At 38.6% G+C, this 18,216-nt stretch overlaps 1 protein-coding gene across 5 annotated transcripts in view; it reads left to right on the forward strand.

The window, feature by feature from the left end:
- Positions 1-18,216, forward strand: part of TEK (TEK receptor tyrosine kinase) — a 47,557-nt gene that overhangs the window by 13,676 nt on the left and 15,665 nt on the right. For all 5 annotated transcript variants that reach the window (XM_077171092.1, XM_077171089.1, XM_054651823.2 and 2 more), the window contains 5 exons: positions 6,946-7,257; positions 12,455-12,565; positions 15,764-15,916; positions 16,786-16,917; positions 18,073-18,213. In XM_077171092.1, coding sequence (XP_077027207.1) covers positions 6,946-7,257; positions 12,455-12,565; positions 15,764-15,916; positions 16,786-16,917; positions 18,073-18,213 — 849 coding nt within the window. The remainder of the gene's footprint in view (positions 1-6,945; positions 7,258-12,454; positions 12,566-15,763; positions 15,917-16,785; positions 16,918-18,072; positions 18,214-18,216) is intronic.

Consider the following 18,216-nt stretch of genomic DNA (forward strand, 5'->3'; position numbering starts at 1 on the left):
AGCTTGGCACATTTGCAGTACAATACAAGCTTCATAATGCAACTGACAAGGGCCAGCCTTGTTAGGAACGTATTTATTTTGGTGTGCACATGCACTCTTGATGATATGATACCCATATTTTGCTGGCTGCAAATCCAACCATATGCACCTTTGCTACAAGCCGGTCCTACTGGAGCTTTCCCACATTCTTCAGCCTCTTTCAACATTTTCAGCATTACCTGGCGTACTGTCAGCTAGTTATTCAAATAACCATTGGTGCTGCTAGGTTGTTTCCCATTTTGCTCACTTGTGGCCAACCAGGCCTAAGGAGAAATCATGACAAACCATGTTTTGGTTTCTTTCTTGTGTTTTGGTTACACACACACACACACACACACACACACATTTTGGCACAGCTTCTCCCCTGGAAACCCCAACAAAGCTGCAGCGCTGTTTCTCTTCCAGCTTTTTCATCTTAAAATATTGTTTTGACAGGTTGTGAAACAGCAGACATGCAGAGAAAACAAGAAGGCAGTGGTATTTCCTTAGGCTGCACCAGAGGTACCCAAAGGCAGATGAGCAGATATCGAGATAGGCAGCCCTCATAGCTTTGAAACTATTTTGTTTTTCACACATGTGCTCTGGTCTTCCTACTACCGCATAGTGACAGCCTGTCAATAATTTCTCCTCTCTTATTGGTTTCACCTAATACCTTCCCCCCACAAATAGTGCCCTATTTCTAAGGGCAAGTGGTTTTGGTATTGAAGTGGTGAAGCATCCCACAGCTGCACAGTAGCATAATGTAAAATACAGCAAGCAGATTCTTTACTTAAACAACAAAAAAGATTTTATTGGGACACCTGGTTGTTAGCTCATTTATCAGATGTTTTCCAGGAGCATTTCTGTCATTTTTTCACCCCTATTGTTCCAGTTCTATGGTAGAGAATCTTACTCTCTTTGGACAATAGTAACTTCAAACTTATTTTCCTGTGGAGGAATGAGCTGTCAGAAGAGAATCTGACTCACTGGGAGAAATTACCTGAGCCGCTGCTATCTTCACATTCCAGATAACAGGACGCTTAAAGATCACTGAGCCCATAAAATGAATACATGGTTTCAAAGTCCATCAGATTATTTTCTTTTCTGAGAATGAACCAAAAATATTATAAGTGTTGAGAGCCCAGGAAAAAACATCCAAAATTGCCAGATTCTGGTTTGGTGTATGTTCTACTCTTCCTATGAAAAATATGCCCAAACAGTTAATGTTTTGGGTTAGTTTCTGACTGGCTTTAATATTAAGTAAGGAGTACTTATTTTTTTTTTTTTCCTTTTGTAGGAGGAGACATGCTGATTTAGTCTCTATTTTATTTATTTCTTCATATTTAATTTGCATTATTTCCAGCCTGATTATCTTCCACATTGTCTAGTTAATTAATTTTTTAAAAATCATTGTTTATTCAGTACTTCCGCAAGAATTAATCAAATGCTATACTTCCTCAGTAAAATTGCTTGTATGCTTGCCATTCATATTTCTAAATAGATTAATTTAATTCTTTTAATCTGATACATTGTTTTATACCAAAAAAATAAGACTGGAGAGGGTACAGCTGAAGTTATAACTATAAAGCAGGACACAATGAGAAATACTGAGGTTTAGGCTATGTAGCAAGTTGGGTTTGTTATAAATAAAAACCTTATCATTTCAAGCAGATGGAGTGTTCATTGTTATATTTTAAGAAACTTTCAGGAAGAAGGATTGATGACTTAAAAGTTTTCACCAGTCTTTAAATTATTTTTAAATCCTTCAGTGAGTGTCATATGCAACTGACTGTTTTACTTTCAGCATAACACAAAATCTAAGCTCAGATTCTACTTTTTCCCTGCCAATATAGTAGCTATATGTTATATTCCTGTTCCCAGATGCCTAATAGCAGGAATCATTAGTGTTCCAAGCAATAACAGTAAATGGAAAAAAAAAAAAACCCTACATAAGCATTTCATATTACATCTATTCTCTGCTTCACCTGGTGAAAAGTGGAGTGGCATTTACTGGAATTTTCTGCCCTTTCATCTTCTCTTAAATAACTAGTATTTCAAAAGTATTAATCTTTCTGCTTACCTCTACAACAGATCTTCACCTCGATCTGTTACACTCCAAATACCAGGAGGAAGACTTCCTCCTTATAGTAAGGAGGAATTTCAAGCAATCAGTTATAAAGTTCTACAAATATAAGGAAATAAATATATCTTTAGGTGTGTGATGTCTAAACAATTTCTTTGCTTCTGCTACCAATCATTATCAAAAACTAAAGCCTTCTTCACATCTTTGAATTCTCAATACCCTTGCAAATATGACTTCTATCCATATTATATGAACTTTGAAGGACAGTGAGGTGTGGTTACCCTGTGATGGAGCTGACAACTCTGGCTGCTTGCTGTGGAAGATGAGCATAAGCCATTGTGTTGAACATTTTTTCCAAATAATAGACAACTTAGCAAAGGCCTCACACTAGATTGAAGGTGCCTAGAATTTTCCCATGTTTTCCTGGAGACAAGACAAGGGTTAACAGTGGAAGAGTATGGGCAGGGACTGTCAGAGGAAAGGACAAATCAAGACTTTTGTTGATTTGTTGATTTTGTTGAACTAAGAGTTGCTGTATGTACTCATCTATGGCATCAAACTATCTCAGCTCAAGATTGCCACATTTACTCATGAACACTAGTATCTAGCACCAATAATGATCTAGAGCAGTGATATTTTAATCTTTATCAGAGACTTGCTTGCTTGCTTCCTTGCTCCTATGTCTGGGATGTGTTCTAGGGAATTTCTGAGAACTATTTCTTTCAGCTGATCCTAGGTGAGTTTTGCTGGTGCAATGCAGCACAGAAAATATGATGACTGTGCCTGTATGAATGGCATTTTGGTAGGGAATGCTATTCACACAGGGACTACAGACACACAGGGACTACAGACACAGCATGACAAATTTATTCTCTGTTTAGCACAACTTCCCCACGTCAATATCATAGAATCAAAAAATAATTTGAGCTGAAGGGACCTTTTTAGGGTCATCTAGTTCCAAGCTCACCCCTTTGGACAGGGACACCTTCATTTAGACCAGGCTGCTCCATCCAGCCTGGCTTTGAACACTTCCAGGTATGAGGCATCAACAGCTTCTCTGGGTAACCTGTTCTAGTGGTTTACCTCCCTCATTATGAAAAATTCCTTCCTTATATCTAATCTAAATTGGCCCTCCTGTTGTTTCAAGCCATTACCCCTTATTCGGTCACTACATGCCCTTGACAAAAGTCCCTCTCCAACTTTCTTGTAGCCCCTTTAGGAACTGGAAGGTGCTATAAGGTCTCCCTGGAGTCATCTCTTCCTCATGCTGAACAATACCAACTCTCACAGTCTTTCCTCATTGGAGAGGTGCTCCAGCATCTCTCCAATCATCTAGGTAGCCTCTCATGGACCTGTTTCTACAGGTCGATTTCCTTCCTGTGTCAGGACCCCAGAGCTGGATGGAGGGTTCCCCTCTCACCAGACCAGAGGGGTAGAATCCCCTCCCTTGCCCTGCTGGCTGCACTGCTTTGGATGCAGCACAGGATACAATTAGCTCTCTGGGCAGCAGAAATCTGTACTAGAAAAGCTGTCAAAGACTGAGCATCAGCTGAGTATCACCCAGCAAGAGAGAGGACAATCCTGTAATTTGGAGTGGGCCAAGAGGAACTGTAAGCGTTTCCCTCCGTTTGTTTTGCTGTCTGGGCTATAGTCAGTGAGCTCTTATTTAAACTTCTATAGAGGATGCCATTTTCACTGTGCTGGAAAGACTCAAACCACTGCAGCACAGTGAGTGATGTGTCATAAATACTTGGCAATGGGTCTTCTTTGCATGGTATTTCCCATTTACAGCATTGGCCTTCTGCAAGCTGTTTCTCTTCTCAAAATCCATTTGCACACACAGCAAATTGCCTTCCTGATAAGGTCTGCTCTTTGAGAACCAGGGAAGGAGTGAAAGGACTTTTTCAAGGCAGCACAAAGGATTGTCCCTGCTGCTGAGATAGGCTGCTTCCTCTCTCTATTTTTTGTGCTTTTCTCAAAGCTAAATTCTGTTGCCTTATTTGGTTCTTACATACTCAAAACCTTCGTTAGCATCTAGGACATGATTGACCTCAATTTTACCAGACTAGATAAGTTCTTTTCTAGCAAGAGCAGTTGTTTTATTTGAAATTGCATTGTCATAAAGAGATGCTGCATGAATCCCCACCAAGTGGAGTCAAAGAAAACATTGCTATCACCTCCAAGGCCTTATATTGCTAAAATGCCTTTTTTTTCTTTTTCAAATTATATTTCAAGCATAGTTTTTCTTAGTGCAAAACTTTCAGTATTTTTATTTCTGCTTGCAATATATTCCAGCTATGAAACCTTAGCTGCAAAGTCATGTTTGACATATAATTCCATACTTACACATAGATATAAAATGCTTTTAGAGGCAGAAAATTCTTATGTTTCTCTGGGAAGAAACTCCATCTGTGTTGCAATATATTCCAGCTATGAAACCTTAGCTGCAAAGTCATGTTTGACATATAATTCCATACTTACACATAGATATAAAATGCTTTTAGAGGCAGAAAATTCTTATGTTTCTCTGGGAAGAAACTCCATCTGTGTTACAGCTGCCTCATTGAGGTGTCTGGGCTACCCCACAGTGTTTAATATGACAAACAGCCACCTATCTTTAGACAGAGAATCAGAATACTGTCCATTCACTGGTGGGTAGATTTTGATTCACCCAGAATATTCTCAAGTTTAAAAAAACAATATGTCTACTTGTTCTACACCTTTATTGCATGAATTTGCTACAAGGAAAATATTATGCAGCAAATACCCCGATTTTGGTAGAATGTTGCTTTGCATATGGATCAAAGGCAGCATGAAAGCTGGTCCTCAAAATTCAGGCTTCTCCTACTGCTTTTTCTCAGAGTACCAAAAGGCTGAGATTCAGGGGAGGAAAGAGGTGCTATTTTCACCTTTCAGTCTTTGGTGGAAGTCAGAGGAATGGAGAAATACTAGGGAAAATGGAACTGGAGCCCTGTATGACCAGCTGTCCTCTGAAGGACACCAGCCCTTGGGCTCACACCTTTGTATTGGAAAGGCAGCTGTAGCTCTGTGCCCTGGGGATGCCAGGCAGAAAAATATTTCATTTCTGCTTTCTGACACTAGGCCTGACCTCAGTGCAGAAAGTCACGTCAAGTCACAGAATTTGAATCCAGATTTGATTCTGAGTTTCGCAAAAGTTTGCAGAAACCAGGATCTTGCAGTTTGTGATTTTAAGAATATTTTTACCTGGCGTGTGAACCTTGCTGATCTAAACAGAAGCTTCTCTCAGTGCTGGTGATTGTTGAGCTATATTGGCCTTTGGCTGATGCATCAGATCCATAATGAAAGCACAAATGTTCCTCGTATAAAACTAAGAGCCTTGAGACAAATGTCCCATAAAATGAATGTGTGAGTTGGCCTCATTTCTAGCACATACCTCTTTAACTTTGTTCAAAGGATTCATTTTGGCAATGTGCAGCAGGATGAACTGACTTTACTGACCTGCACGTTTATGCAATATTTGCTTTAATGCTCGTTGCAACGTTTCCAGAAGGTTTCATTTCTCCATTATGTAACTGCAAATTATCTGGGCTGGCACATGAAAGGGTGGCGGCAGTGGAAGACTGGTTGGGTGTGGTGAGTGTCAATGTGCTGTCAAGATACTTCAGTCCCCAGAGTGGTTGCTTGCATTGAAAGCAGAGGAAGACCTCCTCCCTTGCCCAGAGCACTGCAGAGACACACGCAAAGACTGCAGTCAGCACTGCGACCTTTTGACCTTCCTTATCTAAGACTATACCCCTTCCTTCCCATCAGAGAACATTTGCAAGCTGACCGGCACTAAACATTAGGTCTCTCTATGTAAATACAAAATATATTTGTATCAAAATCAGGAAAATAGATGTGATGAATAAAAGAAATCAATTATTCTTCCTGTTTCAGCTGGAAAAAATGTTAGTGTTTCCCTTCTCCTTACCCTGAACTTAAAAAATAAAGGGAAACGCCTATTATTTGCCAATTGTTCATTATAGGAGAGCTGAATTTCCCTCCAGCTATGCACATTTGAACAGCTAAAACTGTGACATTCTGCTAGAAGATATTTTAATTAGGCTTGTATCTCTCATTTTCAAAGAAACTTTCACCTCTGTGTATTTCTGGCAGTCCTATTGATCAAAAGAAGCAATTTTGTGTGATTTAAATCTGACCTCATTTAACTAGCAGTGCCAACTTGCTCTTTGTTTTTGCATAAGCTGCTTTGTGCCATGGGCCTTGTCAGTGTGTTAGGGCTTCAAATATTTAATGTGATTGACTCTGAAATCATTAGTCCAAATTCATAAAACAGCTGCAAAAAAATACCGCAAGTGTTCAAAGTACTACCATCTCCTATAACTGACGTCATACCTGCTTTACATCAGTTCATGTGTACTAAATCCGTGTAAGGGAGATTGAGGAAACACTATTAAACTGACAATCTTATCATCCACCAATTCTGTTGCCAGAAGAGCACCATATTGAGGCATTTATGTGCATGTCTAACTATACACGGATCGATCTGCTTTGGCAACCTATGGTTTTCCTTGGGCTTCTACAACACCTCTTGAAAGAAATTCAACATGTTTGCAAGATGCACTGCCTTTTCTAAGAAGAGCAAATTCCATCTGTTTGTTTCATAAAAAATAAATCCTCAAGTCATTGTAACAGAATACTTAATCTGTGTTCATCCAATTTTGCATGAATGCTGTGCATGGCACCAGCCAGAGAAACCCTGAGCACTGGGTGACACAGCTTACCTGGTGATTTGATTGGCCACATCAAATTCTGCAGTAAAATTTTTTTCCATTTGATTTTTTTTTTTTTTTTTTTTTTAGGTAAAGTAGGAGCGGCACTGGACCTCATACTGATCAATTCCTTCCCTCTGGTGGGCAACTCTGAGACATCACTTATATGTGTCACTTCCAAATGGCGTTCCCGTGAGTCTATCACGATAGGCCGGGACCAGGAGGATGTAGCAAACCAGCACCGGGAGCCACTGGAAGTTAATGAAGATTCCAAGAGAGCAGCAGCCAAAACAGTGGTGTGGAAGAGGGAACAGGCCAGTGAAACTATTGGAGCATATTACTGTGAAGGGAAACTCAAGCATGAGGTGACAAGGATACATACCATGAAGATGCCACTGGGAGGTACAGTATAGTGGTCAGATCTGAACTTGCCATGGCACTGCTTGCTGAGTGGCAGCTCCCTCTGGCTGACACAAGTGGGCACAAACAGGGTCCCAGGCCAGGCAAGGCAGTCCTGAGTCAATAAAAATGGGCTTGGTTCAGGGCCTTTTTTTTTTCTGCAGTGCAGAGAAACTGGTTGGTACTAGGTGCTAGTCATTTCCTTGTGGAAGTTAGTCAGACATCTTTAAGTATTCTGCCTGCATCTGGCTACTGCCAGGAACACGAAGTCAGCAGTTAAAGTGGCCTCACTGACCCCGTGGAATAATATATGTGACAACTCCTCCACTGGGTTTCTTGCATGCCAGATGCTTGATTTCAAATAGGCTTCTATTTTTAAAGTTTGACAGGTCTGAGATGTAGATAGCTAAGCATCACTTTTCTATCTGTCTTAAGTAAATGGGCAACCTGAGCCCAGAAAATAATTGCCTTGCCTAAGGTTTAGTAAAACCACAGATCAGCAACTGGATCTTCATTGTCTGTGTCAGTGTGGGGAAAAAAAAAAAAAGAGGCATCCCTCTCAGCACTGGAAAGGAAGCCCAGAGAAGTTTTCCACAATCTGAGAAGGTTATTCACAAAAATCCACTACAGATTTCACTATTCATTTGATTTTGGTTTTAGGCTATGCACAATAGTAAAAGCAAATGTGCAGGGATATAGTGGGACAAGAAGGTGAGATTTCTAAGGTCTATTACATTGTATTTACATATGTTCAAAATTTCTCTTGTTTCTGGACATCATTAGACTTCTGGGACAATTTCCAAAGCAGAGGTCACCATCAACTACAGAAAGGCACAAGAAAATTTGAGTAATTTTCTGCAGCAAATCACATTTTCAAAACTGAAGATAATTTAAAATAGATTTTAATGTACTGTAATGTTTTGAGCCATGGCAACTGGTCTGTAAGGATGTTTGACAATTTTGATCTTTATAAGATTTTAGTAAGAGCAATTTTTGTTGTGGGTATCTTCTGAAATTACATAACAAATTTATAAAAGGAGATTTTTTTCATTTGTAAGAGCTGCAGCTAGTGCCCATTATTGTTTCTTTGAACATGGGTAGGTTGGAAACAAGCTAAGTAGGATATATACATTTTTCTTTGGTTTATGTTTTCTCTGACCAAATGTGGTCTTTGAAGGGTTGGATTGGTCACCAAGAAAGATCTGCAGCTGCAAACTGACAACTCCATTGTATCAAAAGAGGGTGCAGTGAGGAGGAGATAAGATAACAGTCCATGGAATGTCACTGTGACCCTGCCTGTGGCAGTCTGCCAGCAAGCTGAGCACATTTCTAGCTGTTGTAGAGCAACATGCATGGGAGGAAGAATGTCTTCTGAATTGATCAGCTCCTTCCATTTGGCATCTGTGGGCCTAGGAGCAGAGAACTTTAAGTAATCAAATTATGAAGTCCTCTTATGTGACAGATGTTGCTCTAAACAGAAGCAGCATTCACACCAGTAGTTGGTAGGTTTCTTGGATTAATTTCTAGGTTTGAGTACCTTTCTCAGATTTTCTCTGCAAAAGTTTTCAATAACAAATTTCAAACTAGCAAATCTTCAGTGAAAGTATATAATCTAATCAGATTAAATGGGTGAGAGAGAGGTACATCAGAAATTCTCATAGCTATTAAAGTGCACAGAAAGTGGAGAAAGGGGTTAAGGAAAGATTGTTGGGTTTGGGAAAACATATGTATCTGGAAAACAGACCTTTTTCCACTTAACTGTTGTTAACTTCATAATTTTTAAAGGCAGAATATATTTTTCAACAGCAAAAATTGAGTTCAAAATGTGTAGTTTCCCATTGGAGACACCAAAGTCAAAGGAAGAAGCAGCACTTCTGGAAACCCAGCCACTGTTTTGCATCCTTCTGGCAAGAGGCTGGTGAAACACTCACTGAGTGAGTGTAATCATTTTGGTAGCCCTACTGACTCAGTGGGAACTGCCATCTCCCTGATTGTATACCTATTATCAAATATGAACATATAGTGAAGAATTTTGCTGTGTAATATGGAAACAGGTTCATTTTCTTGATTTATTTTACCATCTGCTATTCTGAAAGTAACAAGTCCATTCTCCTGAATTCTTTATACTGAAACATTATACTTACAAATGTAATATTCATACATGCAATGAGAGGGAACACTTTATGCTTTATCTTCTTATGGGGAGTGATCCTTATTCTGTATAAGTACACATTTCTAGAATAAAACACCACAGAGTATTCTCCTTCTAGTCAAATACAATTTATTCAATTTCTCTACACAATAAATGTTTATTTTAATATATCTGATTGAGTTTTCCCCACAGAAACTTGACCACAGACCTGTAAAAGGGACAATAATGGAAATGCTAGTAGTAGAGTATTATGGCATTTGTCCTGCAGCTCAGTTCGTTATGTCTCTATAAGGAATTGGCACACTTGAGATGTGAAATTATGTAATACAAGTCACAATCTAAAAATACGTTGGAGCTGAGCCCAATAGGGAGTGTGCATTCCTTTCCATTGCAACAATACCCTGTAGAAAAGTCTTGTGGTTTAGCCTAACATGCAAAGAAAAGTAGATGGGAATAAAAAAGTTCAATATCTTGTTAAAACAATTAGCATTGTCTCACTAAATTTGGTCCAAAAAGGACTGTAACTAAACCCCTTAGGATCATTTGTAGTTAACAATTTATTTTTTGCAAAAGCTGTAGAATTATTTTTTTCTTAAATAGGTAATGATTTTTCACTATGCATTTGTTACTAATAAATAACTTCTAACTGGGGAGCTGACAGTAAGCTGGAATTGCTTTCAGGTTTTTTTTGTTGCCTGTTTCTAATGAAAACTTAGTTCATTATTCTATATTAGAATTTTCTGTTTCTCTAAAATGTAAGTGGAGATACCAATGTTTAGGTAAAATGACAAAAGCTTGTACTTAATGTGAAGCAGGAAGACTCCTGCTGAAATCAATTGTATATAGCTTACAAAGGAATGAAAATGTGTGACAGAGTCTCAGAACATAACCACTAGGACTGTGCAGGGGATGGAAATTCCATTCTGCAAAGAATTGTGTATTTTCAGTAGTTGTCTTGTTTCCAATGATAAATAAAACATTAAAATGTCAAAACTGTCAAGGAATTAATATCCTAGGAGAGAAGTTGGCTTGGATTGATAAAAATGTCTTCCTTCTTGCTCAGATTTTCTTTCTTTATTTTACATCATGTGATACAAACATTTTTATTTTTAACTTAAAATTCTATTTTGTAATGAAAGTATCAAAGTGTTCTTTCTTTTATTGCAAGAATATCATCCTTTTTACTCCCTCAGATTTTGAAAAATAATGTTGTGGAGGTACTGACAATATCTGCCTCATACAAACTTTGATATAGAATCTGTCTGCTCATTTTTTACAACTCTGTTACATATAAAATATGACAGAAAGTTACTTTATAATTTTTTCTCTGCTTTTTGATCCTATCTCTGTTTCTTTCCTACCAAATTTTAGCCAGCTACAAGCTCCAAATTCTTTTTCTCCAACTGTTGGTATGAACCAAAGGATATTTTATGGACAGTTTTGTAAAAACGAACCAAGAAAGGAGGCATGATTCTCGATAAAGGACAATTTTTTTATTAATAAGTTGTCTAACAGTTTATATTAACTGTTCCTTATATGCTCCTTAACAAAATATTTGCTGTAAAATAAATATTTGCTGTGAAAATATTTGCTGTGAAATGGAACCTCTGAAAATGCAGAGCTGTCTAGGAGCATGAATGGGTATTCAAGGATTCCTTTCAGCTAAACTCGGGTGGGTCTTATGTCAGAGTAGTCCCACTCACCTGGCTAGGGAGGCAGGTGGCAGCAGAAGGATAAACAAAGATAGATGGAGTTACATGTAGGAACTTGCATAGGAGGAACCCTTAAGGCTAAAAAATTCAAAATTTAGAAAGAGCAAAGGGATTGGTTTAAATCAATACATCATTCCCCTGAGTGCTCTAAAAGGGAGAGTACAGAGGTATCAAATTCTCTGTCAGGTAAGGAGCTTGATAGCTAAGAAGTCAATTTGGCTAATTCTAGAAGAGGTTTTTTTTCCCATAGGACATATAAATGACAGTATGGCATAAACCCTCAGAGCTAAAAATGGCCTGAAACTTGAATTTGTCCTCAAAACACTTCACAACTTTTCCTTTGGATTTTCCAAGTAAATGAAAGGAAGCATCCTTAACTTCTAACTTGTTTCAATGTAATTTGGTAATTAAAATTACCATTTCACTAGTTTCATTAAAACTGCCATTTCAAGAAAGAGCTATTATTTCTTGAGTTTCTTCTGTCCCTTCCCCAGTTATCTTCTGATGTACTGATAAGAAATGGACAGAAATGTTGGGAAAATCATTTTATCTACTGCTTTCTTTTCGTTTAAATCAAGATCTACAAACAAATGTAGAAAAGTTACTTTCTGTTTAAGCAGGAAAATGAACTTCAATTTCCCTGCTGGAAAACTGGCTGATCTACACCAGTCTCTCACATAGAATTTTCATTAAGCCATATTTTCAGGTGAGACTATTTTGGTAAAAGTCCCACATCCTGTGAATATGATTTTTTTCCTTTGGGTCTTAGTGCAATCCAACACCCTCTGTATTTCCAGCATTTGGTGAACTAACACAAACACAGACCTACTACATCTACCTCACCTTCTCCCAGCCCTGCATGATTGTGGTCTCCTGAACTATCTCACAGTTCTGCATTATAAAGCTTAAGTAGAAGAGAACTTAAATCACCTTAGGTATTTATTTGCCAGTGACAGCTTGTTCCCTACAATACAATTTCCAGTACTTTTTCCAGTCTGCTTCAAAAATGTCTTAAGAGAGGAAGAAACTTTGGAAAGTGTTTTTTTTCAGCCAGTTGGAGTTCCTAGTTAGAAACTGTTTCCAGTTAGCCAGAAGCCAATTATTTTTTTCATGCCTCAGGTTCTAGTGGCAGTCTGTTGTTTCGGGGTATAGGCAAGTCCTCTGTCTTTGCCAAAGCATAGATTGAGGCTGCTGATGATAAAGAATCACTTTATGCTCTAATGAAATTGAGGTGTCAAAATCTGAGTGAGGCTCATGCTGCAAACCATTCTCAGCTATCAGGCAAGAGACCACATAGAGACAGTAACTGCTATTTATCACATACTTCTGTTTTCAGCTTCATTCCACCCAGTGGCATTAACTGTTACAGCAAATAAGGGAGAGCATGTGAACATCTCCTTCATCAGAATGGCATCAAAAGAGGAAGATGCAGTGATCTACAAGAATGGTATGGAGTCTTGTCTTTTCTCTTTCTGCTAACCCTAATTGTTTTAGTTGAGGGCCAAGTAAGTATTTGAAAATTATGGCTGCTGATTCCCATGCTGTGCAGCATCTGCCTGTAGCAGGCATCATTCCTCATACATTTAATGTCTCCTAAAGGGGTGAATTTCCATATCCAATATGTTGATCTGACCCAATATGTTCTGTCTGTTTCTCTTCCACCAAAATTCCCAAACCTCTGTTTATATCTCTGCTTTGTTTTTTGTTTTAATTTTTTATTTTCTTCTACACCCCTTGATATATTTGCCTGATTGTTTTTAGGTTGTTTGTTTGTTTTTCTTTCTGGGCCACTGCAAAAGCCCCGTTAGAGTATCTTTCATTGCATTTCTACAGTTCTTCAAGTGATACTTTGTGTTCTTCAGAAGGTTTTTTGAGGCCATTTACCTTCTACGATGCCCTTCAAGCTAAGAAATTAATCACCAGTACTCTGCTATTAGAAAGAAAAAATTGTAAACAAAATCTAGTCCTTGTTTCATTCAACTACAAGAGTTAGTCCGGTTGTAAATTTTGTAATTTTGTAACACCAACTCTTCTATCTAGCATGGCACCTAAACCACATGTAATCACTGTCCAGCTGTGTGTTGCTCCTGCTTGATGCTTAGAAATTTGTGCAGGTTGCGCTCTACCTTCTGTAGAAAAATACAAAAATAGAGGTCACTATAACTCACAGTGCCTTCATAATCAAATTGTTAAACTACAACAAATTATGATTGTGGAAAGCACATGTAATGTTGTGCTCCATCTTTGACAGTCTAGCTTACAGTGAGCCACGAGGAAACAGGGAGGTAAATAGAGCAGGATGAGGTAAGGAAGTGACAGCACACTGCCGAAGAACTCATGTAGTGAGTCAGCCTCAACCCCAGTTACTGATTACCTGGAGCATTTCAACAGGCTGGAAGAGTTAAATAGATAAAAGGTGTCTTTTAAAGAGGCAATAGGTAAAATAGCCTTTCACAAATACCTGTTTCTTTGGACTTCAGAGACTCAGCTGTGTCAGGGCACAGCAGACAAGTTTGCCATCACTTGTCATTACAGGGTCCCTAGGAAAATTTTGTGATCTCCTGTCACCAGTTTCTCAGAAAAAAAACAGATGAGATATTGAAGCGGGACTGCTAACATCATGGTACTCCCTTAGCTGCGATTCCATCTGGAAATTCAGCAAAAAATCTCAGAATGCCTCTAGACAGTAGGTCAAGTTTTTCAGCTGAGGTTGATGTTGAAACAACATTTCTGAGAAGTCCAGATACAGCAGCTGGAAAAGAAGAGAAAAGGCTTCTACTATATTTAGCTGTTGCAGTCTTTCACTTCAGTTATTTCAAGTACTGCATCCCCCTTACAGAATCTCACAATGACTGTCTAGACAAAGAAATGGTTTTGCTAAACGGGGTTGCTTTAAGACATTGGCATAACATCTTGGAAAACAAGTCATAAGAATCGAGCCTTGCTTAGCAGCCTGTTAGCATAAGCCTTTCTTAATGCTTTGTTGTCAAGTTTGTTATGCAGCTTTTAACTCAAAAGATACTAGAAAATGCCCCACAGTTTCAAAACAAATTACTTTAATTATTTGTTGTTTTGATTTAGCCCTGTTTTCATGGAGAATGAACTGTCATGGACTAAAGTGACCCACAGTCTTTCAGCTGCTTTGGTTATGACCCTCAGCAAAGTTTTATGTTTCTAGGCTCCCTGAAATTTGACAACAGTCAAACTGATAGTATGTATAGTCACAGACAGCAGAGGTTCTGCCTGATGCTGTTTACCTTCTTACTAATTTAAGAAAAGTGAAAAAAGGAAAAAAAAGAGAAAAAAGTTGTTGCATTTTCAGTGTGACTATAAGGGAATGTAGAAGATGAGGAAAATTTGATTCATGAGAGTACCATTGGTAGTACTCATTCAGCCATTTGAGCTTGTGAATCAGAACAGGATCAGACTGTCTGGGTTGTTAATGTGAGCAAGTTGGGATTTGCAGCCAGGAGAAGTCCAGAGGGAGACCTCTAGAGCAGCCTTTCAGTGCTAATGGGAGCTGAGGGAAACCTAGAGAGGGACTTTTGACAGTGGCAATGGGGAATGGCTTTAATCTGAATAAAGGGTGTGTTTAAATCAGGTATAAGAAAGAAATTTTTGTATGTGAGTGTAGTAAATTGCTGGAACAGGCTGTCCATAGAAGTATTGGTTACTCCATCCACTGGAAGTGTTCAAGGCCAGGCTGGATGGGGCCCTGAGCAACCTGATCCAGTGAAGGTGTCCCTGCCCATGGCAGGGGGTTCGAAACTGGATGATCTTTCAGGCTCCTTCCAACCTAAACTATTTTAGTGAGTGTCGTATGGACATGCAGTAGTCATAAAATCACAGTTGTGCTGTGTGGGTATATTGGTGGATGACTTTGCTTATACAGTGTGGATGAGCATGTGCACAAATATTTTAGTGAGATCTAGCTGGACCTGGCATCAACCTACTGCAGCAGCCTTGCTCTAACAGACTGGAGTGGAAAGACTCCTGGGGGTCCTGAAGTTCAATGGATGCAGCTTCTCTTTGACAGCAGCCAGTGTTCAAATGTTGTTACTTGTTGACCAAGAGCGATGGAAGAAGACCAAATTGCCTTATTTAGCAAACATGTATGACCAAGCACAGCAATCTTAGAATAAAATTAAAATGGTCTTTGGTGAAAAAAACCTGGAAGAAAGAGAAATGTGTTAAATCTGGGAGGAAAAGATAAAGATATGCTGAGTTCTTCCTGCTTTTGTCTCCTAAGTAAATCTTTGTGTTAGTCAGACTGAATTAGACCTGGTTGGCATTTGCTCTTCAATTCCAGCCACCCTAGAAGCCTTTTGGATTGTTATCCCTTATTTCAGAGAAGACCAAGAAACAAAACATAACCACTTGTAACCACTAAGCTCTAAGCTGAGTGTGAAGTTGTTTGTCCTGTTTATCTACTAAATCCCGTCAAGATGTCTCTTCCTTTTTACTTGCACTTCTCCAATTAGGAAAACCAGTGTAGCTAGAATTTTCAGAAAATTCATAATGAATTTAAAAAAAGATTATGCTGCTTAGCTTCCCCCAACTGTCCTTCAGTTACCAATGCAAGCTCATGTATTTATTTAGAGGGTGAATGACATTTGTCTGTGGTATCTGTGTGCTCCTTCCTCAGGCTCCTTCATCCACTCTGTGCCCAGGCACGAAGTGCCGGGAGAACTGGAAGTCTCCTATCCTCAAGTTCAACCACAGGATGCAGGGGTTTACTCTGCCAGATATATAGGAGGAAACCTTTTTACTTCTGCTTACACGAGGCTTATTGTAAGACGTAAGTTCTATTAATGTGTGATGATTAATAGTCAAAATTAATCTGAAATGAAACATATTGTGCACAAATAAGGACCAAAATATTTCTTGACATTTGCTGCTATCAGATAATGTCAGAAGAAAGTTTTGTACCAAGGGCCTTTGGCACAAGCTGATATTGATGTCAACAGCTGAGAGAAAAAACAAACACGCCATCAGATTTAAGTTGAGCTCATCTTAGTTATTGCCAGGACAGTTAATTCTTTTTCAGCATCTCAGCTTTTCAAACACCGTGAGTTAATAAAAGAGATAATTCTTCACCGGATCTCCATGTTTTCTATGGTGGGTTATATCCATACCTCACTTATCCTAGGGTTCATCATCTTTAGCATACATTATTATAACTTCACAAACTACCTTAGTTTTAATTAGCCCTTAAGGTTCACTTCCTACTGGCTGAAAGAATGAGTTGGGATATTTTCCAACAAACATTTTACATAATTTGCTATTCAGCTGCTGTGTCCATCAGATATAAAGAAAATTATATTCTGTTAACTTGGACAGAAATATAAATTTGATGTGAAAAAATTGATAGCTGTTCAAATATCTTACATTTTTGATGTAAGATATTTGTGATGGTAATACACATTTATTCATGAATATCCACATGATAGTTCCAGGAGTTGTGAATAAATAAATGTAATGCCCCAAATTTGGATTTTGAAGTTACTACTACCTTACTAAAAACAGTGGTCCAGTTGGCTGGCATGTAGGGTTCCATATAGCTTGTACTTTTATGTATTTTACTCTTTGCTCCAAAAAGAATATTACGATTTGAAGGGTTATTGAATAAGAAGACAATGAATATATCATTATATTTTTCCATAAAAGGATGTGAAGCTGAGAAATGGGGCCCTTCCTGTAGCTTCCACTGCCCTTCCTGCACAAACAATGGCATTTGTCATGAAGATACTGGGGAATGCATCTGTCCTCCAGGATTTATGGGAAAAACATGTGAGAAAGGTAAGTTAATAATATTTTCAGTGATTGCTTATTAATTTGTTCTCAGTAAAAGAAATTGGCATGTTATTGAGGGAAGCATCATATGGAGTACCTAGTTTTATTCTTGAAAGCTGCAGCATTTACAGCTGGTGCTAGAGACAGGACAGAGTTGGGTGAGATGAATCCTGAATTCTGTTCTGGCTGTTCTTGCAGCTGTGATTTAATTTCTCTCTTTCTCTCTTCACCCAGTAGAGATTATTTTGCTAGGGATGATGAATGTTTCCAACACTTCTTGATCAATATGCACTTGGACAGTATGCTACCTAATATCTCCTAGGCTCCTTTTCTCACAAAAGGCTGGACCAGATGATCTTTGGAGGTCACTTCCAATCTGGGCTGTGCTACAACTCCCTTGAAATGAGTATGCTCAGTGCTGCTGACTAACTTAAATGCATAGTGGTACAGGACACCTTAAGAATACATTGGCACTAGGAAATATGCTAGAGATTCCCTGGCTGCTTCTGAAGAAGCTGCTAATGTGCTCAGAGGGTGCTTCGTCTCTGTAGGGACATCAACAGTGTATATATTTTTGTGCAAATCTCTGTGTGTGGCAAGTAATCTGGATTCTGGAAAAATTAGGGTTGACATCACATTGTTTTGACTTCTCCAAGCATCTTTTGGCTTCATTGCTAAATATGTATCCTTTTATTTGACTGAATTGCAGTGCTGAAAATACTAGAACTAAGCTGTTGGAATAGTTGGCATTAAAACACTCCAGCATAGCGCTGCTCTTATCATCGAAGCAGAACCTTGACATCAGCAGTTTCATGTGCATTCACCACTAAGAATATTTGTGTTTCATGGCACTGCTTGTCCATTTTACATTAGAAAGACTCATAAACACATTTTATTGCTGAATCTGTGTCCCCATAGATCTAAAGCAAGGGTTCTTGGCTGACAGATCCTCACAGTGAGAAAATTGTTTCTGCTGCCTGTACTCGACTATTAGAACAGCTGTGGCTTAAGTTGTCGTGGTTGTTAATATATTTGAATGATCAAAGCGCTATTTTTAATTTAAATTCATGTTTTCTCTTGTCTAGTGCAGTATCATAAGAAGCACTAGCTCTTTCATGGACAATGCCATTGGATTATTCTTTCCTTCTCTCCCTTCAACAGCTTGTGGAGCCAACACTTTTGGCAAAACATGTGAAGAGACCTGTAAAGAAAATTATGGCTGCAGAAACTTTATGTTCTGTCTACCAGATCCATATGGTTGTTCTTGTGCCACAGGATGGATGGGACTGGAATGTGATAAAGGTA

The sequence above is a fragment of the Agelaius phoeniceus genome, chromosome Z, assembly GCF_051311805.1.
Source record: "Agelaius phoeniceus isolate bAgePho1 chromosome Z, bAgePho1.hap1, whole genome shotgun sequence".
NCBI lineage: Eukaryota > Metazoa > Chordata > Aves > Passeriformes > Icteridae > Agelaius > Agelaius phoeniceus.